The sequence below is a fragment of the Durio zibethinus genome, chromosome 5 (genome assembly GCF_047325235.1).
Source record: "Durio zibethinus cultivar Kanyao isolate XHJ-2024 chromosome 5, ASM4732523v1, whole genome shotgun sequence".
Classification (NCBI taxonomy): domain Eukaryota; kingdom Viridiplantae; phylum Streptophyta; class Magnoliopsida; order Malvales; family Malvaceae; genus Durio; species Durio zibethinus.
The window spans coordinates 1675986-1703863 of NC_143166.1; the positions used below are offsets into that span (position 1 = coordinate 1675986).

At 27.2% G+C, this 27878-nt stretch overlaps 1 protein-coding gene across 1 annotated transcript; it reads left to right on the forward strand.

The window, feature by feature from the left end:
* Positions 1–2063: 2063 nt before the first annotated feature.
* On the forward strand, positions 2064–18040 carry LOC111282115 (agamous-like MADS-box protein MADS2). Its single transcript, XM_089760533.1, has 8 exons — positions 2064–2546; positions 15424–15502; positions 15845–15906; positions 16068–16167; positions 17022–17063; positions 17169–17210; positions 17516–17646; positions 17761–18040. Exons 1-8 carry the CDS (start codon positions 2362–2364, stop codon positions 17837–17839), a joined length of 720 nt encoding a protein of 239 aa, XP_089616659.1. The 5' UTR covers positions 2064–2361; the 3' UTR covers positions 17840–18040.
* The last annotated feature ends 9838 nt before the right edge of the window (positions 18041–27878 follow it).

Genomic DNA, 27878 nt, shown 5'->3' on the forward strand with positions numbered 1-27878 from the left:
TGTGCAAAATATTGAAATTTATGTATTCATATAATATTTTATATAAAAATTATATATCATAATTTGTGTTGATATGAAAATATGAAATTTATTTTTTTGTTAAACTCATATATAGTTATTATTAAAATTTTAAGTCACGTCACCTTCGTATTCTACTTTCGTTTCATGTTTGTGTCATGTCATTGTATCATATTTTAAATTATTAGGTTACAATACATTTTCAACCCAAATGCATTAAAATTTTTAAGGAAAAAAAATCATCATGTTATAAAAGTCATCCATACTATACATTCACATTGAATATTACCTGCTACTTGCCTACCAAAATAGATTGAAAGCCTTCAAAATTGCAAAAAAAAAAAAAAAAAAACCTAATTCTTTTAGGGTGAGATGGGAAATAAATTGCACCCATCATTCTCAAATTTAGCTCAAATGTCATTTTTGTTAGGAGAGAAAAGAAATGCTAGTAGCCTCCTCTTGGGTGTTTTAAATTTTGGGAAATTATTATCATTATTTATTTTATTTGTATTTGCTATCTTTATTTTCTTTGTTTGAGCTACTATAGCTTAATGCAGTTTAGGGTTTGTTGGTTTTTTGAATGTATAGCTTGGTCTAGATTTGGCTTATAGGTTTGTCAATTGTAAGCTGGGTGTTGTGACTATTTACTCCTCTTGTGAATTCTATTATTGTATGATTTTATTTTTCTAAGCCAAAATTTATTATATCAACCATAAGATTACAAAGTTAGCAAAAGCTAGTGAATAGAAAGATCAGAATTTCAGTGCAAATCTAAATTAATCAAGAAAGATTATATGAAAAAGCAACCTAACAGCAAAAACTAAACCCAAAATCGAACGAAAATTACAAATCCTAACTCCACACATTTCATCAAACAGAAACCAAAAATATGAACAATAGCTAATATTGTATGATTGTTTGAAAATTTTACCTTTTATTTTATTTTTTATGAAATTATGTATAAATAAAAATTACAATCTAATAAAGCATTATTTGATCTATATTAGATAACTTTTATATATATATAAAAAAAAATCAAGTTTAACATTCATGTCATAAAAGTTAAAAGTATAGAAAGAAAATCTAGACAAAAACATCACAAAATATTCTATTATGTGACAAAAAAAGAGTGCATTTAGGGTCTGAAATATCTGATTAATAATATTACATACAAATATTATTTATATTTGATACATTATTAATATATAAATTTATAAAATATCAATAAATCAAATAATGATAATATTTTAATAAGTAAAGATCAATTTTTAAAATAAATACATAAAATTTAACTTTTAAAAAAATTTATTCTTTAATAAAATAGTATAATTTAATTTATTTAATTAATAAAATAATATTTTTTGATTTATTAATAAAATATATAAATATATATATATATATTAACAACTAATCGCATATAAATTCGAAAATGATATATAAAATGTGGATCTGATTCGACTAAAATAAGCATCCTTGGGCCAACTTTTGTTTTTTTTGTGCCTTTAATTTTTTGTTTCTTTTGTTTGACACGATCTCAATTGGGATTTTAGGACCATGTCAGAAACAATTCCTACTTCTTCACTCAAATTTACTTTCTAACCCCTATTTCCTAAACCCTTCTAATCGATTATAAAATTACAAAACCTAGTAATTCAAACATATTGATAGGGATATAATTGTCAGATGATTTCCAAACTCGGCCACTGTTCTTATGCTTCCCGTGCTGTTATTTCGACACGTAAAACACTTAAAGTGAGGAATGTTAGATTGAATGATTGATGTTGACGTCACGTTGTCAACTCAAAATAATTGAAAAAAATTATTAAAATTTTTATTTTTGTTAAAATTTTTAATAATATTGCTTTTATATTATTTTTATACGATCTCACCATTATAATTGGCATATGTAATTAAGATTATTGTATCTGTAAATCTGAAAAAGGAAAGAAAAATTCAGGCTAAGAGAGGAGATGAGGAGCTTGACCATAAATGCAAAGAGAAAAATAAAAAAGCAAAGAAATAGAGCAACTGTAGTGGGTGATAGTACGATGGAGTTTTATTCTTTTATCTGAACAAGCTTACAAAAGCAAAACCCTGGATGAAGATAAATGCTAGTGCCCCACTTTCATTTTCCACTCTCTCGATCCTTCTTCTTTCTCTTTTGTATTTGGAGGAACAATGGAAACCTAATAGCTATGTAATGAGAATCACCCTATACTCATAAAAAGAACAACAGCTTCTTGCCCTAAAGGAAGAGGAAAGGGTTTCTGAAAATACCATAGTTTTGTTTTTTTTAAAGACAAAGGAAAGAGAATTATAATATAATTTTTGTTGTTTTTGGTAATGGGGAGAGGAAGAGTGGAGTTGAAGAGGATCGAGAACAAGATAAGTCGACAGGTGACATTTGCAAAGAGAAGGAATGGGTTGCTAAAGAAGGCTTATGAGCTTTCAATTCTTTGTGATGCTGAGGTTGCTCTCATCATTTTCTCTAACCGTGGCAAGCTCTATGAGTTTTGCAGCACTTCTAGGTAATTTTAATGCCTCTTTAGATATATTTATTTCATATTAATGTCAATCAACACATATATTTTCTTTGTTTCTTTAAAAATTTGGATCTGGGTGATCTTCTTTCTTTGATTTCTTGTTTTCATTTATTTTTTCTTGCGTTGGTATTGTTGATTTTGAGTGATGGGCATGGATATGTTGATTTAGCTGTTGTTGTGTGTTGATTTGAGGTTTTCAGAGATCTATGTCATTGAAAAACTTCCTATTCTGAAACATCATGGGAAAAAAGTGATTCTTTTGTTTCTAGTCAAGAATATAAGTTGCTGGAATGTGTTTGATGTGTCTCTTTTTAATTGGTCCAACAATAGTTTCATATGTGATTTATTTGGCAAGTTTTGTGAACTGCTAAAACAAGATGTTACTATTTCTAAAAACTTTGTTTGATTATCAAAAATAATTATTTTAGGAGATAAATTAGTTTAGTATTTCTTTTTATGTGCCAAGAAAGATATTAAATTTCACAGAACTCAATTACTTGTTTGAAAATAGCATTTCCAGCCATTCCTTGTTTGAAAATGTCCAATGGTTCATACATTTATTTATTAAGATCAAGTCACTGTTAATGTGCCTTGGTTTCTTTTATCTGTTGCAGTGATTTCTTTACTTGCTTTTATGTATATGAATTTTAGTAAAAATTCCTTTTGCCTTTCAAAGAAAAAATTGAAATGATATAAAAAAGATTAACATGGTTGAAATTGTTTTAATTTACTGTTTAGTTGTTTATCTTTAATTACCTACTAAAGTTATGCATTAATTCGGCAAATTGCAGGGCACCATTAATTTCTTTTAAATCAACAGGATTTATAACATGGAAATCTTCAATCATAGTGAATTTTTATTCCCTAATTTCTTTTTTTTTTTTTTATTTTGAGAAATTTATTCTCTAATTTCTAAAAGCACTGGTATTATTATTAATTTTTTTGGATTTAGTCTGAATATCTTTGAAATATGAAATTCTTTCTTTTCCTAATTAAATGTGATAATCCAGTGCAACTTTCAGGTATTTTTATCCTATCAATTGACATTGCATTTTGTTCTTAGGAATTAAAACTTGGAACATATATATATATATATGTACTTCATGTATGCATAAATGATCTAATTGACAGTATCTTTAACTATACATGACACATTCTCTACAGACAATACATTGTCTTCTTATGGTTGTGACTGAATTTTTCATAATTCTTTGTCATTTTTACAAGATCCATTTGCATCCCAAAATTCAGCTTTCTTTTAAAAGCTTACTTCAAGTTTTTGCTTTTCCTAGGGCAGCCTCTCAGAGCTCCCTCTCGTAATTTCCCTTTCTCCATTCTTGTTTAATTCACACATGAGAAGGATAAGATGGCTGATATTCTATCCTTAAAGCCTTGCTTTAATCATAATCCATGCCATCTTCAGTGAGAGACAAAAGTTGGGTGTTTCTTCCCCAACTTCCTTTTCTTTTTCCATCTCTTTTCCCTCTCAATTGTTTTTGCAACATTGACATTACTTGAAAGAGTATATTTTTCAATTGGAAGGGTTCAAAAAAATTTCTTTTTTTTGGACAGTTTTTGCAGCTGATTTACTTGCAAACACCATTCACCTTATACCAGCATGTGGGATTTCAAATCATTTGATGTTACTTTAGAAGCAAGCTAGCCTAATAAGATTGATTTTTGCACTAATTGTTGTGATGTGCCCGAACAATTGATGATAGTTAATATACATATAGTTCACTTACTATAAGAACTGCTTAAAAAAGATTGTACATTTTTTAATTATGATTGATCAAATTGTTGGTGATAAACATTTTGTCATAGCTCTTAAGGTCTAGATATTGATATTGTAGCTCAACAGTGGTTTATTTCTTTGTGGCTGAGGTAGAGTTAGATGTGCTTATTTCATCTCTAGAACAATATATAGTACGAGGTTTGAAATTTTAGGACAATAAATTTGGAACTTAACTCAATTGTTTTATGTCTTTACCTTTAACAGGTGGTATCTAATAAGTTTAAATTTGTTTCCTAACACTTACAGTCTTTTTCTTTGTTCTTAGACTGTTACATCCTATATCCGTTTTATATATGCATTTCCCCCTAAAAACTTGACAATTAATTATAAATCATGTCATAACGTCTAGATCCGAAAATTCATCGCTAGACATTGACTTAAAGAGTCGCCACCAATCTTTTTTATCTAGGTGTGATTGGCTACCTAAGGAATCTATCCTTTTAGGGAACGCCTAAGTTTAAAGGTCCCTAAAAGAATAGGTTTAGGTCTACTAATCAGAACAAGGTTCGGGAGTTCGGTTACGTATGAGGAAGGTTATAGCACCCTCACAACGCCCATCAAAAGATGGTACCAGCTTAATTTTGTGTTATCAAATAAGTCTTAAAATTTTACCAAGTAATTAACTATTGAAAATTATTCTCAATTGACTCTAATACTTTTAGCAGAAAATTGAAAAAATTTTCTCACCTCAAAAGTATGTAAGAAAACTAATGTTTCACTTGCGGAGGCTCAATCGTCGGATTATTTAACATTAAAAGAAATAAAAAGGAAAAGAAAAATGATCGCTTTTGTACAAGAAAAAATTGATACTTTCAACTTTTTCTCAGAAAAACCTTTCTTGAGAATTTATTTTTAAGGAAAATTGATACTTTCAACTTTTTCTCAAAAATATTTTTTGAAAACTTTAATTTTGAGGAAAATTGATACTTTTAACTTTTCCTAAAAAAAAACCTTTTTTAAAAATTTATTTTTAAGAAAAATTGATACTTTCAACTTTTTCCCAAAAATATTTTTTTGAAAATTTTAATTTCGAGAAAAATTGATACTTTCAACTTTTCCTTAAAACATTTTTTTAGAAAGCTTATTTTCAAGAAAAATTGATACTTTCAACTTTTCCTCAAAAATATTTTTTTGAATTTTATTTAAAGAAAAATAATAATAAAAATAAAAATAAAATAAAGTAAAATAAATAAAAATAGAGAGAACAAATATTAAACAAATCTAATATAATCAATAAATAATAATAATAAATAAATAAATATATAAAAAATAAAATGAAAAAAAAAACCTGAAAACGACTCGACTGACAGCTCGACTTAAGAAAGAAAAATGGCTCGGAGACGTTGCTCGACTCGGCTCGACTCCTCTCGGGAAATGGCTCGCACTCGAGTTGAACGTGGGTCAAAAGCGAGTCGACGCTCGGGTCGGGTCGAATCTTGACAAAACGCGCGGATCCTCTGGTTTACTTAACGCAGAAACGACGTCGTTTTTTAGAGTATATAAGGCTGAAGGTCAGTTTTTTTAATAGAAGCCCTTCTCCTCTTCTCTCTCATCCCTTTTTTCTTCTCTCCTTTCTCTCTAGAACTCGAAGAACTCCTGTTGAATATTCACCAGATTCTGAAAATTTTCGTCGAAATCTGAGTTTTTCGCTGAAAGTTCATCAAAAAGTTGTCGGTGTTTAGAAATTTTGTCGAAAACTGGGTAGCTGATCGAAAAATTTAAACTTGGCCGGAATAGTCACCTAAAAATTCAATCTTTGCCAAAAAATTCAATCGAAATCTGAAAATTTTTCAAAAATTTTCAGAAAAAAAATTCGTAAAAATTCTCCAAAAATTCCTACCGATTCCTAGAGCTATTCTAAACGCACCAAAATCCTTTTAGCTTTTAAATCTTTTCTGTGTCTACCTTTTCTCTCAGCCAGTAACTCTTTTTCTGTGTATTTTTTCTTTGATTCGTGGGTCCTTTTATAGGGATTGATCAGAATAATTTTTTATCAATCCCAACTTCTCCTTGGATTGGGATTCAATCATTGAATCCAATATAGAATCTGATTGAATCCCCATTCACGATAAGATTCTTTAAGTTTCAGCCAAAAAAAGAAAAAAAAATAAAAAATGTTAATAGATAATTTAAAAAAATAATCAGATAAATAATAATATTAATAGATAACTAAAAATAAATAATAGATAAATTATAATATATAATCAGATAAATATATATATAAATATTAACAAAAAAGAAAGAAAAAGAAACAAAATAATAATAATAATAAAGATATATATTAATAAATAGTAATAATAAATAAATAAATAATAAATACATAAGATAATCATAAAAGAAATATATATATAAAATAAAAAAATAATAATATAAATAAAATAAAAATAAAATAAAAATATAAAATACAAAATAAAAATATAAAATGGGCTTACCCATTTGGACCAGGCCCAATTGATCTGGACCTGGATCAAATTGGGTGTTTACAGCTACCCCTTTTTGCACATTTTCTATGAAACAGAAATTGAACAAAGATGTAGATACCCAATCAAGACTCAACTCGATATTTTTTTTTCATTTTTTTTGTGTTTAAGATTTGATCAAAACTCCTATAAGCAGAGGCTCAACGACTTTAAAAAACATAAAAGATGCTCCTCTAATTAGAGGCTCAACGACTTTGAAAATGAATAAAGCTCCTCTAATCAGAGGCTCAACGATTTTAAAAAATAAATAAAGCTATTCTAAACAGAGGCTCAACGACTTTTGAAGAATAAATAAAGCTCCTCTAAACAGAGGCTCAATGACTTTTGAAGAGTAAATGACTCCTCTAATCAGAGGGTCAACAACTTTGAAAAATAAATGACTCATTGACAATCATGTCCAAAAGAGTTAAAAATCGTGTTTGAAGGAATTTCAGGAGATTATGCCCAAAGGTCTTATAAATAAACCATGATACCAAGAGACATCATATTTCAAGCATTAGAAACTTACCTGACAAGCTTTTTCTCAAATTTGAAAATATCTTCACATCTGTCTTTTCTATGTGAGCTTTTGGAATACCCATGCTTCTTGAATTTATGTAGTATATGCTATGCAATGCATATGAGATTCAATGCATGTTATGCAAATGTTGGTTAATTACTTCCTATTTAATTATGGTACTCAAGTTTCTCAAGCTTTTTTCTTAGACCCCGAACCCTTGATTCTTCAAAGACCCAATTACACTACTCTTCTAAGATCGAGCCAGTATAACTCTCAATCATCTCTTCCACTCACATTCTTTCTGTAAAAAATCTCTTTCCAAATTCAATGTCATTATCAGGAACTGAACATCTCAATCCTGCCTTTATCATTCTTGACTTATTCAATGTAATGTAAAAATCTTTCATGCCATTATTCATTCATCAATAATTATTTCAAACTCAAAAAGTAAGAATGCATTTGCACATTTCTTCCATTGTAGGGTATTAAAAAGAAAAGAATAAAAATGGTTGAGAAACAGTCACTAAAAAAAAAAAAACACAAAGAGTGAAATATAATGTCTTTTATTAGCAAAAATGTTGGCTAATTTTGGCCAAGGGAGAATAACAAGGATAAGTATGGGGACAAAGCCCAAAATGAACAATCGAATAATCATGATAACACATCTCAAGATTTTTTTTTTCTGAAAATCTAACCCTCTGATGTATTTAACAACTTGAAGCTCCTTCGAATTTGCTAGTCTCCATGCCAGCGAATTTTTAAATTCGATGCCGTATTTTCCTTATCTAAGCTGTCTTTTCAAGTTTTCAATTTAGACAAATTCCCTATGACTCAAACCGCCCTTTTAGGGTTTTCGCCTTGAGTCCTCTTTTTTCATTCACTTTTTTTTTTCCTTTTTTCCTTTTTTCATATTTTTTTCCTTTTTTCCTTTTTTCATATTTTTTTCCTTTTTTCTTCAATTTATTATTAATATGTGGTTTAAGGTCAAAGTCTAAAGGTTCTCAAATTGCTTCTTACATCTTTGTCCATCACAGACTAGTAAGGCACCCTAATTCTCACCCATTATAGGCTATGAGCGAAAAATATTTAATTTGAGTGGGAGTATTTCGCTAGCTACTGCGGAGGCATTAGACCTTACGAAAGTAATAGGTACTTTACTCCCTCCTAGAGGGACGAAACTCAGGTATAGAGCTCATGTTATGCACATGCATATGAATGACATAATTAACAAAGTAAATAAACATGAATGAATAACAACACATATATACAAAAAGGTTCAATTTTATTAGGCTTTTGGATAACACAAATTATTTGCTGGCCTGACTCTCAGAGTTTCCCTAACGGAGTCGCCAAGTTGTCATAACGTCTAGATCCAGGGATCCATCGCTAGACATTGACTTAAAAGTCGCCATCAATCTTTTTTATCTAGGTGTGATTGGCCACTTAAGGAATCTATCCTTTCAGGGAACACTTAAGTTTAAGGGTCTCTAAAAGAATAGGTTCAGGTCTACTAACCAGAACAAGGTTCGAGAGTTCAGTTACGTGTGAGGAAAGTTATAACACCCTCACAATGCCCATCAAAAGATGGTACCAGCTTAATTTTATGTTATCCAATAAGCCTTAAAATTTTACCAAGTAATTAATTATTAAAAATTATTCTCAATTGACTCTAATACTTTTAGCAAAAAATTAAAAAAATTTCCTCACCTCAAGAGTATACAAGAAAACTACTATTTCACTTGCAGAGGCTCCATCGTCCGATTATTTAACATTAAAAACTCCAAAGAAAAAAAAAGGAAAAAAAAATGATCGCTTTTGTACAAGAAAAAATTGATACTTTCAACTTTTTCCCAAAATATTTTTTCTTGAAATTTTAATTTCGAGAAAATTTGATATTTTCAACTTTTCCTCAAAAAAACCTTTCTTGAGAATTTATTTTTAAGGAAAATTGATACTTTCAACTTTTTCTCAAAAATATTTTTTGAAAACTTTAATTTCGAGGAAAATTGATATTTTCAACTTTTCCTAAAAAAAAAAACCTTTTATGAAAATTTATTTTTAAGAAAAATTGATACTTTCAACTTTTTCCCAAAAATTTTTTTTTGGAAACTTTAATTTCGAAAAAAATTGATACTTTCAACTTTTCCTCAAAACATTTTTTTAAAAAGCTGATTTTCAAGAAAAATTGATATTTTCAACTTTTCTTCAAAAATATTTTTTTGAATTTTATTTAAAGAAAAAGAATAATAAAAAAATTAAAAATAAAAAGAAAGTAAAATAAATAAAAATAGAGAGAAAAAATATTAAACAAATCTAATCTAATCAATAAATAATAATAATAATAAATATATAAAAAAAATAAAAAAAAACCTGAAAATGGCACGGTTGACGACTCAGCTTAAGAAAGAAAAACGGCTCGAAGAAACGGCTCGACTCGAGAAACGGCTCGCACTCGGGTTGAAAGCGGGTCGACGCTTGGGTCGGGTCTGATCTTGGCAAAACGCGCGGATCTTCTAGTTTACTTAACGCAGAAACGACGTCATTTTGGGGAGGGTATATAAGGCTAAAAGTTGATTTTTTTAGCAGAAGCCCTTCTTTTTTTCTCTCTCTTTCCTTCGTTCTTCTCTCCCTTCTCTCTAGAACCCGAAGAACTCCGGTTGAATATTAATCGGATTCTAAAAATTTTTCGTCGGAATCTGAGTTTTTCATCGTAAGTTCATCGAAAAGTTGGTCGATTTTTGAAAATTTTATCAAAAATTGGGCAGCTAGTCGAAAAATTCAAACTTGATCGGAATAATCACCGAAAAATTCAACATTTGTCAAAAAATTCAACCGAAATCTGAAAATTTTCCAAAAATTTTTGAAAAAAAATTCGTAAAAATTCTCTAAAAATTCCTACCGATTCCTAGAGCTATTCTAAACGCACCAAAACCCTTTTAGCTTTTAAATCTTCTCTGTGTCTGCCTTTTCTCTCAGCCAGTAACTCTTTTCTGTATATTTTTCCTTTGATCCGTGGGTCCTTTTATAGGGATTGATCAGAAGAGTTTCTGATCAATCCCAACTCCTCCTTGGATTGGGATTCAATCATTGAATCCAATATGGACTCTGATTAAATCCTCATTCAAGGTAGGATTCTTCAAGTTTCAGCCAAAAAAATAAAAAAAAATAAAAATGTTAGTAGATAATTTAAAAAAATAATCAAATAAATAATAATATTAACATATAACTAAAAATAAATAATAGATAAATTATAATATATAATCAGATAAATATATATAAATATTAATAGAAAAGAAAGAAAAAGAAACAAAATAGTAATAATAATAAAGATATACATATATTAATAAATAGTAATAATAAATAAATAAATAATAAATAAATAAATAATAAATACATAAGATAATCATAAAAGAAAAATATATATATAAAAAAATAAAAATAAAATAAAAATAATAAAAATAAAATAAAAATAAGATAAAAATATAAAATACAAAATAAAAAATAAAATAGACTTACTCATTTGGACCAGGCCCAATTGATCGGGCCTGGATCAAATTGGGTATCTATAAATCATAATATATATATATATATATTTAAGTTCTCAATTTTGACATTTAATAAAATGGGGTTTCAAACTAAACATTATGGTAAAGGATTTAATACAAAAGCAAAAGACTTACAAGACAAGGGAATAAACCAATATTAAAAAGACTTAGCCTAACAGACAAACTCTCCAACTAAGGCATAAATCGGAATAGAAGCATCCTTGCAATGATTTGAAACTCAACCTCCAAACGAGAACCCCATTAACACCAATATATAAAACAACCCTAATGTGTTAGGATGGAAAATTTTGAAAATTTAAAAAAATTTTAGAATGTTAGCATTTTGAAATGCATTTATTTAAAATAATATAATTTTTAATTATATTATTTGGATAATTATATTTTAGAAAAAAATTTTAAATATTGGAATTTGATAAGATAAAAGAAATTATGTCATAACATATAGATTTGTGGATCTATTACTAGACACAATCTAAAAAGTCACCACCAATATTTTATCTAGGTATGATTGATCGTTTAATGAATTTATCTTTTTAAGGAGCTCTTAAGCTTGACTAAAGATCCTTAAAGAATAAATTCTAGTCTACTAATTAAAACATAGTTTGGGAATTCAATTACATATAGAGAAGGTTATAATATCCCCACATGCTCATATAAAGGACAATACCATTTTATGTTAAACTATCATAAAGTTTACAATTTTAATGGTCTTAATTTTGATATTTAAATATTGGAGATAATTCTTAAAATTTTTTCATCAATTTGGTATAATTTTTAAAAATATTTTCTCACCTCAAAAGTATTCAAGAATCTCATCTGCTTTTTTAAAGAGATTTCATCATTAGAAAGCTTAATCAAATTTTTATTTGAAATACATATAATTTTTTTCACCATTTGGGCTTAAATTAGAGAAATTTTCTCACCTAAAAATCTCTTAGATAATCATCTATTTACGATTATTAAGAATTTCATCATCAGAATTTATTTTTTATTTTTATTTCTATTTCTTAATTTTTCATCGTTTGGGTTTATTTAGAATTTAAAGTCTTATTAGTTTCTTAATTTTTGGAAAAAAATAATATGATGATTATTTTTTGAAGTCTCATTTAAATTTTTTCACCATTTGGAATGTATTTAGAAAAAATCTTTCACCTAAAAATCTTATGAAAATTCAACAATTTGTAATTTTTTAAATAAATCATCATTGGAAAATTGTCAAATATTTTCACTCAAAATTTTAAGTTATATTTTTAATTTTTAATTTTTTTTATTTGAAAAAGAATACAATTACTTTTATTGAAATTTTATCTAAATTATTCCACTGTTTTGGTCAAATCTAGAGATTCCTCACTTAGAGATTTTTAGAAAATTTAGCATTTGAAATCTTTAAGAATTTCATCCTTGGGTAATAGTTAATTCAATCCTAAATTTTTATTAATTTTTTTATTTTTTATTTTTTAAAAAAATTAAAAATAATATTAATTATTATTATTGAATTTTTATCTAAATTTTCCTCCATTTGGGTTAAATTGAGAAAAAATTTCTCACCTAAAAATTTTATAGAAATTAACCATTTGCAATTTCTAAAAAATTTCATCATTTGATAATTAGTATTAATTCCCCAAATTTTATTTAAAAATTTATGTTTTAAATTTTAAATTTTCCCAAAAATTTCCTAAAAATTAAACCATGCAAAAATATTTCAAAAAAAATAAATGAATGATGAAATAAATAAATAAATGAAAACCATAAAAATAATAAATGAAACAAATACAAAAATTAATAGGCTCGACTTAGCTGGTTTGTTTGGCACTCCTACAGAAAAACGGGTCCAGCTAGGTTGGTTCACTAACTCAGCTCGACTTGGCTGGAGCTAAGGAGGCTGGGAGCAAGTCACTTTATGGGTTTGCAAGTTGTGGCACTTGGATCGGGTTAACTTGAATGAAAACTTGCGAATCCTTAAACCTTTTTTAATATTCAAAACAACACCGTTTTTAATAAGTATAAAAAGCTAAAAATTCTCTTTTTCCTTTAGATCTCCCTAGCCTTTTCTTTTTCCTCCTATTTTTTCTTCTGTTCTCTCTCTTTAAGACTAGATGAACTCCTATTAAATATACGTTGGATTCTGAAAAATAGCATAAAAAAATTCAACAGATTCTCAAAATTTCTAGAATCTTTTAGAAACTTATAAAACTCCTCAAAAATCACCAATTGGACCTTAGAAAGGCCAAATCAAACTTTTTCAAAACTAAAACAAAACTTGTACCAAAAACTTTTCTAAAAAACTAAAATTTGGACTTGATTGCTTCCTTTATTTTTGCCTTTGATTTTGGCGTGTCATTTCTTGTGTCAATTAGAATCTATTTATAGATGAGAACCTTAGTCTAAACGGTTCTTCAAGTCAGATTAAACTTCTGATAGTTGGATTGAGACTAAATTCTGTTATTTTTAAGAAAACCTTTTATCCAACTGATTAAATCCTTCCCTAACTAAGTTTCTACCATTTCTACTTTTTTTTAAAATAGATAATAATAAGATAAGTTAATCCTAAAAATAATAAACAAAGATAATTACTTAAAAGAATATATTAAAAACAAATGAAAGAAAAAAAATACATAAGATAAATACAATAATAATAATAATAATAATAATAATAATAATAATAATAATAATAATAATAATAATAATAATAATAATAATTGCATTGAGCTTGATTTGAGGTTTGATCAAATTAGATCCAGTTGGTTTGGGTCTAATTGGTTTGGGCCCAATTATTTCGGGCCCAAATCAAATAGGGTATTTACAAATTTTAATAAATACATAATGATATTAGAGATAGAAAAGAAAAATATTAAAAAATATATGTAATATGAGCATCATTAGATTTGTAAAAATATTTAGATATTTATAACAATATAGAAACTTCTAAAAATTAAAATGAGTTCTTGTTGTTAAAATTGAAAAAACCAAAGTTGCGTAAATAAAAAAACATAGAAAACGTTATCTTTTTAATTACTATAAAATCAAATAATTTCACAAATTCCATCTCTTTAGGTGAAATTTGAAAAGAAAATTTGAATCCTTCAAAATTCTTCATTCAAATTCTAAAAATTTTGATAATTCCCAATTTTATTTTTCCAAGCAAAATATTTTAATTTTAAAATTTAAAAAATCTCTTAACAAATGAAATCCCTTATTAAAATTCCTCATCCAAGTGTAGCATCAGAGTGACAAATCTCAAACACTGCAAGAGCACACAAGTCATAGTATTATGTTAAGTTTCATATGTTATTGCAAGTAATTTGCTATGAAAAATGTAGCACTTTACACTATAGGGAAGCTCTATTTACTCCATGCATAGACATGTGTATGTTTTTCTGTGTGTATTGTATAAAAAATAATAAAAAATTGAAATTATTAACTCTTGAATACTATAATATGATTTTTTTGGTACTTTCTACAAAATAATTAATCACTGATTCTTTTTGTTACCAAGTAAGTAAGGTGATTTATGATCTCCAAAATTATTAATTACTAACCAAAAATTTATCTGAAGATCTTTCATTGTATAAACATAATAATAATAAAAAAAAAATGGTTATAAAATATAAACATATCATGTGATGTTTCAAAAAAAGAACATATAATCGGAAATAATATGATATTTTATCATTTCTTACCCTTTCCCCCTCTATAATCAAATAAAATTGGTATCATGCCTTTTCTTTTTTGTGGGAGAAACTTAAATGAAAATTTTTAAGTGAAATTTGTGAGTTTTTTTTTTTATATAAAAAATGATCAAATAAAAATTAAATTTAAAATTGATAAATTAAAAGATTTTGTTAAATAAATGAAGTATACAAAATTTCAAGTAATTTGAATATGTTTGATACTTTATTTAAATAGAAAATTTTCATTAAAAATTCTAACTAAGTTTTCACAGTTCAATGAACATCTATCAAATTTTGTGATTATATGTTGTTTTTAATTGAATTTATTCTTATTATTGATTTTTTTTCATTGAATTTTATCAATTTATTAGTTTTAATTTTCAAATTTAATTTTTATTTGATCATTTTTAATAAAAAAAATTTACCCAAAAATTCCTCCTAAATCTTTTCCATTTTGTACCCAAATAAAAAGAACATTCCCCTTTTTTCCTTTACTTCTTCTTTCTCTTCATTTCCTCTCCTTTAATTCTCCTAAATAAAGCATAAATCCATCATATAGTGATGGAGGCAACCATCTATCCCTGTTTACTATAACCTGTTTATATCTTCTTTGGACTTCTGTTACTACTTTGGCCAGCATGTAATATTCTACTGAATGCAGAGAGCCTTTCTGCACTTAGTTTTTTTTTTTTTCCCTTGCAGGAGGATTCGTGCCTTGTTAGCAAATTTTGATGAATTAGGGAACACTATTCGATAAACTCCATCTAAAAGTTTCTATTTATATGCTGCCATTGATGTTTAGATTTGTCATCCTGACTTCCTTAATTCCCTGGCCTTGTTTATGCATGCAGCATGGCTAAGACAATTGAGAGATACCACTGGTGCACCTATGGAGCATTGGAACCTGGTCAAACAGAAAATGACACACAGGTGCGTTAATCTCTTCTGTTCAGCCTAGGCTTCCGGGACTCATAATTCATTCATTGGCACCATGCAGGAAAGAAACTTTAAATCCGGGCATTAAGTGCTCAGATTCTAAAGAAAAACCCAGCTAGAAGAATAAAAACAAAATTTCTCCAATGCAACTGTTTTTCCCATTTTTTGGTACATAGCAGCTACGGCCGGGAAATAGGAGATTAGGTTGTAGGCATTGGGTTTCGAATTCCAGAACTTTTTTTTTTTTTTTTTTAAATCTTTGATCGACTAAAATTTCTCACTTGTTATATGAATCAAGTTTGACAAAATCTAAAAGTGCTGCATGTCATCAAGCAGAGCAAATACCAGGAATATTTGAAGCTCAAAGCAAAAGTTGAGGTCCTTCAACATTCACAGAGGTAATATAACCAACAAAACACACAGTTTTAAACTGTCTCCCAATAATTTATCTATAAAATAAGTTGCTTGTTCAAGTGTAGATAGTTGTCTGAATCTTATGGAGCCTATGTGGAGAGAGTAGACTTGATTCTTGTGAATATATATACTGTGTATTTCGTAGACATTTTCTTGGGGAAGATTTAGGAGACTTGGGCTCGAAGGAACTGGAGCAGCTTGAGCATCAGTTGGACTTCTCATTGAAGCAAATCAGGTCATCAAAGGTATTCAAAATTAACTTCTTCTTTCATTGTTATTAATAGTTTCAATGCTTCTTGTTGCTCTCAGTTAGGTGATTTTATATCACCAAATTAAATTCAGGCAATGAACTTTCTAAGAAGCTATAACCCTATGGGACAATGGATTATATAATTGAATTAATCACTTTTCATTCTCAGTTAGAAATGAGTGAGTGTTTTTGTTGCTCCCCCTCCCATTTTCTTGCCCTTCTTTTTGGGAACAGTTGGGGATGAGATTGTGGAAGTTGGAAATAATGCTTTCTTCATTAGCAACAAAAGCCAAATAAGATTAAATATGTACTTCATCTATTATCCATCATAATCCTCACAATTTACATGAGAAACTATTTGCAAATTTACCATGTCAATCATGTTTCTAAATGAAGCACTAGGGATTGGAAATTCAGGGTTCTGGTTTTATAAACTTGTCCGTTTCATTTCCTTTTAAACCATGAGAGACAAGACTAGTTAACAAGACAAGACATGACATTAGGTGTCATTTATTTGCAATTCAGCTTTAATTTTAATAACAGGCAACATTTTTGCAAGGGTAGTGGACGTGGGGTTAGTACTTCATAGAAGCACTTCTTTTTGGCATTTATTACCTAATAAAAAGGCGTTGTTCATGTTTCATGCTTGTTCACCTATGCATCAATATGCTGAAAACATGGTTCATGGTTCCAGTTTTCTTCAATGGCCTAATTGCGGAAGAGAAATTTATAATTATGCAAAACCACAGGGATCACCGTATATCATATTCAGTTTCCATGAAACAACCAAAACTGCTTCAAGTATTCAATCTATCTCTTGCTGAAATTTATTCTTTTTAATGTATGCAGATGCAATTTATGTTTGACCAACTTTCTGAACTTCAAAGAAAGGTATATAATTAATACAAATGAAGATTCTTTTTTATTGTTAGTTGTAGAAGATATTTTTGTACTTTCTGTTATCCAGATATCATCATGCTTGTGTTCTTTGAACAGGAAGAAATCCTACTGGAAACCAACAGAATCCTGAAAAGGAAGGTAAAAGCCAGCTTAATTCAAGTGTTTGTTTTAATGAAATAATTTTAAAAATTCTGATAAAAATAGATAGATACAAGGTTTCATCCAGCATATTTCTTAGATTTGGAACACCCTATCTATGGCTCCAATGTGATATCCTTTTGGTTTGGATCTACAAGAATCTTAAGTGATTTGTACTGACTATATGCCGTATGCTTGCATAATGAGCTTTATTGGTGTTTCTCATACACCATTTTTTGTGAAGAAAATTTTGCATTGGTAACAAAAATAAATGTGATTCTTTTTTTGTTGTCCTGCTTTGCCAGTTGGATGAAAGTACTTCAACACTACAATCATCATGGGAAATTGGGGAGCAAAGTATTCCGTACAACCACCCACCTCCTCAGTCAGAGGGATTTTTTGAGCCTTTACAATGCAACAGTTCTCTGCAGATTGGGTAACTTATCTTATATCTAGTTCTTCATTGGTTTCCTTTTGACAACTAAGGTTTTGATAGTCGATAGATTCTTTCCTGCTAATGTCATTTTTTCTTCAACTTTTCTTGGCACAGTTACAATCCTACTGTAACAGATCAGGCCACTGCTACACCCTCTGCACCAAGTGAATTCATCCCTGGTTGGATGCTTTGATTGTTTTAACTTTGATTAAAGACTCCATATCTTCTCATATAACTGATAAGAATAGAAAATAAGCAAATCCTATATTTTGCTGTACCTATTATTTATGAAGGATGGTTCAAGTGTGGGGCGAAGCTCCAATGTAATAATCTGGATAACATATTGAATATTAAGAATGCTAAGTTATAATATGCCAATATCATTGATATTAAATCTTTTACGGGACAACAACTCTTTCCCTTCTCTTATCTCAAATTACGACGTCTTTTTATAAAAAAAAAAAAAATACTAGTTACCAAATAAAAAAACAAAGGTATCTTCTGTGGTGATGGTTTGGTTGTCCTTCATTTTTTACTTTTTGGGTGGTTATGGCCGCAATGGGGTGATTGTCTTAGTCACTGCAAAAGTGCAGCAGCATTGGTCTTTAGTTGCAGTGGAAATCAACACGGAATTTATAGTTTGAAGATATGACATAGAAAATGCTAGGTATTTGTCTTTTCAACTTAAAGTAGAGTGTTGGTGTCAAATCTGAATCCAAGGCGTGAATAAAGTTGAATGTGCTTTATCAGAGATCTCGGTGGTTCAATTTGATGCGGTTAGATGAATCTGCTCAGAAAATTAATAAGTAGCATTCATCTTTATCTGGTTAACCATTAAAATACATTGACTTGAGGTTTTAGCTTTTAATTAAGCTAGTAATTAGCTGGTTAGATTGAGAAAACATGTTGTTGTGATGGTAATTAATTTTTCTGGTCCTCTTTTGGATAATTTTTGTAATGGATTTTCTTTGTTGGAGGGTTGGAAATCTCCAAGAAGAGAGTGTTGGTCTAGGCAGCTAACTTGGATTTGCTTTATTATTTTATTTTATTTTATTTTTTACATATGAGAAAATTCAAAGAAATGGGATATTTAATTTTTTTTTAAAAAATAACAATCTTTAAATTTGACTTTAGTGGGTGTTTTTAGTACAAAAGTAATCATAATATGAGATACGAGATATAGATTACAAGAATTTGTATTTGAATTATAAATTTATTGGATATTATCTTTTAAAATTGATTGGATAAATTAATTAGATTAAATTTCAGATTCAATGGACTTTTTCCTAGCATGTGGGTTGTTTTTTTTTTTTTTTTTTTTTAACTTGAACTATATATTCTTGTATGTTTGATTTTCTTAGTAAAATCTTTCTATCTTTAAAAAAAAAAAAGGATTTAATAATCATTGTGAATATCTTAACAAGTTTTTTTTTTTTCTTTTGTTATCTATTATTCATATTAAATTATTAATAATGTCCATAATCAACTTGGCATTAAGGATGATAATGGATCAGATTGAGGCCGATTTTTGCTTACCCTTAAATCGACTTGATTTTATAAACTTAATACCCAAACTCAACCTAATATAAAAATATTATTTTTTTATCCAAACTTGATATGACTGGCATATGTTTAAACCTACAGTTGATCCAATCCAAAATTAATAAAATAAAATATTTTTAATATAAAATATTTTTAATATTATTTTAAATATAAAATATAAATATAAAATTAAATAAATAATAAAAAATAATATATATTTGAATAGGTTAAGATAGGACGAGTTTGCATAAAAATCCAACCCCAAATTTTTTTTTTAAATACCTAACATGATTTGACCTGAAATATGATTTAAAAAAAATTAACTTTATAAGGTCGGTTCGAGTCGGAACTTGACGATGGATCCGGATTGGATAGGCCAAGTCCCCCAAAAAAAAAAAAAAGGGAAAAATGAATTTAATTAAGCACCCAAATGAATGCTAGATAGCTCAAAATCCCATTATTCAGGCCGCAAAAATGGTAAGAGTACTAACCTAAACTACTATTAATCAGTTTGTCAAAGAAAAGTCCCTTAGTTCTTCATGTGAATGCTACATATATGCTCATGGCTGCCAACCACTGCCCCTGAATTTAGCTTTATTTTCTCCCCATTAAGGGGAGCTTTTCCTTTTGACCAAACTTAACCCACGTTGCCAGTTTCCATACAAAAGTGAAGGAAAATTTTCATGGTGAAGTATAGCATTACTAATTTGACAAATACAAGAAAAGTGTTTTGGTGCTTGATAGGGTTTGATATACCTAATGGAGATGTGAGGTGAGTTTCATGTTTCTCTGTTCAATATTGAAATATGGATGGTGACAAAATTGCCACATGGTTGAGAAGAATTGCCATAATATTCAACCATATTAAATATTAATTTCCCATTTTGCTAACTGCTTGATTAGAGAGTTTTGGAGATAATATCTTACCATAGACAAAAGTTTTTTTTTTTAATTATTTTACCTCAAATTCTCTATTGATCAAAACAAGTAATTTGTTTAGAATGCATACTTAATAATTAACATTATGCCATTTTTTTTTTTGTATATGTAAATAAATCGAGATTTGAAAAAAGAAGACAAAAGTAATATCAATGTGTAATTGTTTTCGTATTCGATCTGATTCACATATATATAAAAGTATAATCAATTCAACTCGATATAAAGGAATATATATATATTTATATATATATATATATATATATATAGACACACACATACTGAATCGAGACGAATTTACCAAAATTCAACTTCAACCCAACTCAATTTAAATAAAAATTCAACCCAACTTGATTTGAAATTCAATTTTTAAAATATGTCTTTATAAAATAGATTGAATCGAAACCTAGTAGGTTTAGATAAGTTTACCATTCCTAGTACCCGTTGCTCTTACCTTAATATTGTATTGATTTGACACCTCAATTTGAAGCAAAAGACAAAGAGTAGCCAAGGGAAAAGACTTTGGGAAATCAAATTTATTGTAAATTTAGCTTTCTATTTGTTTTTTTAGTTAAGAAATGACTAATGAAAACAAATATTTGTGCCTAATATTAAGAGCTAAAAAATAAAAAAGAACAAAAATTAAACCCTCAAACTTAGTCTAACAATTGTTACTTGATCTTTAGTTTAAAAATGCAATGAATTCTTTTTTTATTCGAACATTTTATTTAATAATAAATGTTTTCATTGTTTAATTAACTTAACAAAATATGTTCAAGTGAAATGTTGGATAATAAATATATGAATAATATAGGCATGAGACAATATTAAAATAAAATTATTCATATAAATTTTGTAACTTTTTCATTTTTTGTTAAAAGTCATTTTCTCTTTTCACTACATATATAATATATTGTCACTGCTGTTTCTATGTTAAAATACATATTTTATCATTGATTTTAATCTTATTATTATAAAAATTAATTTTATCTTTATCACTGATTTTCATTTTATCGAAATCAATCTCATTACCCTTTCAAATGGACCTTTAGTATAATTAATTCTATGATTTAACAAAATTAAAATTCCTTTAATTTTCCATTTTCCATAACCATATTTCTCATGAATTTCTTTTCGACCGGTGATAACCTATGTTGAAAACCAAAAACAGTGAATCCCAACCTTTATAGCAAAAGGCTAGCTAGCTTTCGCCATTGCCACAGCCTCACGTGCAAGTAAATTACTGCGGCAAAGTTAACCAAAAAAAAAAAAAAAAAAACTTTGCAAAAAGAAGTAAAAGAAATATCACTGGCTTCAAATTTTTAAACCCACGAGCATGAGATTCTCTTGGTTTCGCTTTATTTGTTATTTGTTGCCAATAATACGAATCTTCTGCAGCTTCAATAGGAAAGAAAAAGGAAAATGCCACTATGAAGGGTTCACCCAAAAATTTTTTTCTTGTTCTTTTTGGCAAAGCTGAAGCAAAAATTATTATTAGAGGGGGAAAGTTGATGAACGAAAACAGCTGACAACAAAGCCAGAAAAAAAGAAGATCAGCTGACAGAGAGGAGGAAAAAAACAGAGCAAAAAAGAAGATAAAGACATCAGAAGGCATGCCAAGAACATGCTTAACCAATATGTCATTTGTCAAACATATAACACCAATATGATATGAGTTTATTAATTAGCAAGTTTGAAATTTTATGGAAAATATTGAAACTCTACCTATATTTTTTTATCGAAAGTACAATTTCGAGAAAGAGAAATTTGAACCATGTATTCAGAAATACATGCGTCTATCATTAAACCAAATATTTAAATATAAATTTTAACTATAGTCGTTTTCATGCGACGTGGATATATACAAAATCAATCATATATAATTTCTAGGGTGGTTAACAATATTTTGTTGATCTTTGCTTGGGATTACATGTTTTTGAGGACAAATTTTGTTTGAACATTGGCTTTTTCTTTTGTATGGTACCAAAAAAAATTGTGCCATATTAAAACTTTTTTTTTATTTTATTAAGAAACGATTGATGCCATTTGGGTACAAAATTTTGACACTAGTTGTAGTTTAGTAGTATATTCTACATATAAAATGCAATGAAGCTTAAAAATCAAGTTTCAAGATACTAATTATAAAGGAAGAGATGCATGTACAAAGAAATAAAAAAAAAAAGACAAATTTCAACTTACTACAAATTGCCGAATTGGGGAAGTGTTACAAAACCGTATAAATTTATTGTTATGATGCCAACTTTTTGTAACTATAGCTATATATACTTGAATTTCCGTTCTTCAAGCGAAGAAAAATTTTAAATTTTAACCATTGAAGTATCCTTTTAGAATAACATCCATTTTCTTGTGTTTGCAATGTTAGAAAAAATAAATAAGAGAAAAGAAATAATAAAAAAGAATTTTGACTTTGAGGCGTAAAAAATATTTTCTTAAATGCAATTATATCTCTAGGATACAATAAAGTCCTAAACTATGCATTCAAAATTAGTATAAATGATTATACTGAAAAATTTATTTATAATGAATGAACAGATATAAATTTTTATTAAAATGTTTATGATTTTTTATATAATCATGACTTTTATGAATAATAATATATTTATTCAAATAGTTATGACAATTTGTCATATAATAATTATTTAAAATATGAAAAATTAATTTTATTTATCAATAATTAAATCTTTCTATCTAATGTGGGATGCAACACATTTTAAACTATCAACAATCCTTCACTAGTTTGGAATGATGGTGCTTAATCTTTAACCTTCCACTCAAATAAATATTATGAATATAAGATAGTATCTTTTCGATTTAAACATTCAATTAGCATATATATCTTAAAATGCTAACAAAGTTGATAGTGTCCACAAATTAAACCTTAACTCTTAGTGTTAGAATTAAAGATATAACATATATAATACTTATTTATTCTTTTGTCAGAGGTTTATAACCGCTTTAGCATTATTATGGCAATGTGCTTATCCTATTCATAAACATTTACAAAAAAAACTCAAAAATATTTTGTTAAAGCGGCACAACTTCTATATTTATATAGGTAGACTTTCATTATATTTTCATTACTTTAGACATTTAAAACTCTATTAAGAGTATAAAAACTCATCATTCTCATGCAATGGATCATACTAGTTGTTAAAATTTGAATGAATTTTACTAGTACTTAACAAATATATAACAATAACTTATTTTTACTCATTAGACTTTGAAATTAGAAGTTACTAGTTCAAAGTTGGGTTCCTATTATTGGTGTTTAATAGTAAAGATTTAAATCCATTCTACTAATAGTATTACTAACAAAATATCTTGAAATTTAATTTTTTTTTATGGTATTTACCCCAATTTGAGACTGAATTTCTAATATAATCACTTTAGGCTAAGATGTCCAAATTTTTTGTTTTGCATATCATTTACATGCTCTAGATATTGTTATCTCGTTCTTGTCATTTAAGAAATAGATGGTATTGATTGTGGCCACAGTTCTATACTCATAAATTTCAACCATTCTATTTTCATACTTTAATACATCTTTAATATAATTATACTTTTAGTATAATTGGATAAAATCAATGAATAAATCAAACTATTTTAGTCTTTTTAAGATATGTAAGGACTTTTTTTTATGGTTTTACTTTAATAAGTTTACTAAACTTATTAGCTGTATAATTTGCTCATAAAATTATACTAAAGTCTTACAACACTATGGTGATAAATTTTTATTTCTTTTGATTTTTATTACCTCCACCACGTGCAAATATGTATTCTTTTATTAAAGAATGTCCTATTTAATTATCAAGATATTATATCAAATTGCCATTTTTTTTCATCTTTTCACTATTTGGTGGGTTTTTTTTTTAGTAGGAGACCTCCAAATCCATATTTGGTGAAAGATAACTAGTAAATATTTTATACCTTAATATTTTCTTTTCATAAAAGTTTCAAAACTTCTATATTTTTAACTTAATATGAGAGTATACATCAATAAACATGATGTCAAACATAATCATCCTCAAAATTATTTTCTTTTAGTAAACTCATACTTTCTATTGTCTCCTTTTGAGACTTTTATACCAACTCATGGATACTTATAAAATTATTTTATCATGGATGCTAAAGTCATATCCACCATGGTTCATGTCATTAAAAATAGTCAAAATTTCATGTATAACCACACAATACTATAAATTTTGTGTCCAAATTATAAAATACATAAAATTTTTTCACCCAATAAATAGAAAGCATTTTAACTAGTTATAAAGAATTATATGACTTCTCTAATTAAATTGAAGTTATCTTAGACAATATATTTATTTCCTGTCAAAATAATATTATATAAATCAAATAATATGAATCATGCATTATTCTTTTGTCAATAAAATGCAATCATTGAATATTGACCATAAAATATGATTTTATGACAAGAAAATATACTTCTTTTTCGAAAAGATTTACAAATTCACAATTTCTTTTATGCCTTAAAATAATTATCGAGAATTTTATCATTTTGACTTGATAACCATGATCTTACCAAAATATAACAAGGCTCTAAAATATTCAGAACCAAAGCTAGCAGGTTCTCCTTATCCATTTTATGTTCATGACCATTCAATGCCATGATCAAGAAAACTCACATATAACATACCATAAAATCATCAATCATAAATTAAATAATTTAATTCAGAATTAAAAGATTAAAAGAATAGTCAATAAAGAAAGAAAAATTCAATGAGACCCAAAGTTTCTTATGAATTATTAATCATCAATTCTTTTAGTAGAATATAAAAACTAGAAAGATAATAACAAAAAACTTATCTTGTATTTTATTTCATCAAAAAATTATTTGGATAATTGAAGCTTTCCATACTTGTTTCTAAAGATTTGTCAATTTTTTTTTTCTTGTATCTTTCTTATACAAAATATAAAGGCATAATTGCCTTTAAATTGTTAGAAAAAATAAATAAGAAAAGTGAAATAATAGAAAAAAATTTTAGCTTTGAAGCATGAAAAATATTTTCTTAAATGCAATTATACCTCAGGATACAATAAAATCTCAAACTATCTAATTAAAAAATAGTAAAAATGGTTATACTGAAAATTTTATTTATAATAAATGAACAGATATAAACTTTTATTCAAATACTTATGACATTTTATATAATCATGATCTTTATGAATAATAATCTATTTATTCAAATAATTATGATAATTTGTCATATAATAATTGTTTATGTTCAAATATAATTATTTAAAATATAAATAAAATTAATACAAAAATTAATTTTATTCATGAATAATTAAATATTTCTATCTAATGTGGGATGCACCATATTTTAAATTACCAACAAATTCATATTTGGCTAATTAAAATCTAGATTATAAAAGATTAAATAGACAAATATGCATTTTTTAATAGGGGGAGTTTGTAATTATTAGGAAACTGATTAATTATCAATTTTAATATTAAGTTTAACCCGATTGATTCATTTATTTTTTGTCAGAGGTGAATTTATGCAAGGTTTGAGGTTTGATATTTTGCGCTTACAAGCTTGTCAGTGAAAATGATGCCTCCGTATAATAATGGAAGTTTGATTGATGTTACAGAATAATGTTGGACCACTTAATTGCTCAGTCTATGCATAGTTGCATGCATATTGATATACATCCAATAAAGAGGCCGATATCGATCACTCTCATTTGCAATATTGGCAGATCAACAAGAAGCAGCCACTCAAATTTGGTCCCAATTCTATCCATAAAACTATTGTGATTTTCATTGCCAAATGTTTAAAGACACATCAAAGGCATCACTAGAACTATTTATGGATCGGATCACTCGTTCTAACTGATAAACTTGACTCACTTACACATATAAATGCGATAATTGGTTTTTCTTTTCTTTTTTTTTTTCTTAACAAGATGGACAACTATTCGAATATAGATTATATGATTATATACATCGAAGTATGCATAAAATTGTGCTTAATTGATCCAATAATTTGACTGAAGTCTAACACTTGGAGCATAGTTTTTGCATACGCAATTATAACATTAAAGTTACTGGACATTAATACCAATAAATCATAATAAATTCAGTTTTATATATATAGTACATACCATAATTCTAAAATCCATTAATCTTATATATAGGATATCCTATTGACTAGGAAGAGAAAAAAAAAAAGGAATTACATATTTTATATATGTATTTGATAAAAGTAACTACAAGGAAAGAAAAACAATATTTTTTTTACCTTTCTCTTGTACTACAAGACATATTTTGGTTATAAATACGGGGTAAAATAAAATAACATTGAAGAAAAAAGGAGGCAAGTTATTATTTATTTATCTTTTACAAAGTACTGTTCTGTAAATTTATTTTTTTGAACAGTAAAAGAGATTAATATTATTGATAGAAAAAGCTACAACCAAGCTATAAAGTCATTCTTTCTATGGACACCCAGAGAATAAGCAAAAGGATCGGTCTCTCTATAAATGTGGACAAAAGAAACTTTATTCACTCTAGAGTAGAGATTATACAGTTTGTTACGAACATCACTATATTTCCAAAGACTGATGGTAGCCTTGTTTATCCAAGCTTGCGTATCGTTTTCTATTACTGTAAATTTATATTGTATTTATTTTTTCTAAACTTAAATTTTAATAAGGTATGATATCTTACCTTATTAAAATTTTAATAACATCGATGTTATTATCATTTTTTTTTTTTTTACATATGTGATTGATTTACTCAAAGGAAGAATTTAAGTTTGGTTTTAAACTATTAACCTTTTTTAAGGGAATAGGATATCCTATTCACTAATTAATCTTTATAAACATACACTAATAATATCATTAAACAATAATAATCTTTTTTTTTTGAAAAAAATTAAATAGTAATAATCTAAACTCAAAAGTAAACCTGATGATTTATGTATTTATATCGTGATTTATATGAAAATTATGTGTTATAATTCGTATCTATACAAAAATATGAAATATATATTTTTTAATTTTATTAAATTTAAAAATAATAATTATTAAAACTTTAAATTGTTTTTATCCACAATTGGAAGGGGAAATTATTGCTAATGTTTTTCAAGAATATTGGAGTCAAGGAATTGAACCTCGCAGAGCTGTTGGTGGTAGTTGAAGCCCTTACTATTGTGGCTAATGCCAATCTAGATCCCTTGTTTGATATCATTATCGAAAGCGACTCCAAAGTTGTTACAACTTGGCTCAACAAAGTCTGTGAATGTCCTTGAAAGTATAATGATTTGCTGAATAGGCTGTTCAATCTCGTTGTTAGGGTTAAAACCATCATTTCTGTACATGCTAATTATTTTATGGACTCTCTAAATAAGATAGGAGTGCACAGATCTTGTGATTTTGTATCTTGGCTGTAACGAACTCTTTTATATACATAATATCTTTATTTCAATCTTAAAAAAAAAAAAAATTTAAATTACATTACTTTTATATTTTATATTTATATCGTGTTATAATGTTATATTTTAAATTATCAGATCTATTTAAAAGTTACGAAGATTCATCAAAGTTTAAAATTTTATTTTTTTTTTAAATTAATACAAATAAATTTATTTAAATTAAATATAATTATTTTACGAAAACCATTTTTTTATAATTTTCCAATAAATTCAAAAACCAAGCATAAAAAAAAAAATTTGGCTCCTACCACTTTAAGTTTTACCCGCTTGCTA

Bases quoted from the DNA above. Each gene is read 5' to 3' on its own strand.
- LOC111282115 (XM_089760533.1), top strand. From the start codon at position 2,362: ATGGGGAGAGGAAGAGTGGAGTTGAAGAGGATCGAGAACAAGATAAGT. The intron at 2,547-15,423 runs GTAATTTTAATG...TTATGCATGCAG, and splicing joins GAGTTTTGCAGCACTTCTAG to CATGGCTAAGACAATTGAGA. The intron at 16,168-17,021 runs GTATTCAAAATT...TAATGTATGCAG, and splicing joins AGCAAATCAGGTCATCAAAG to ATGCAATTTATGTTTGACCA.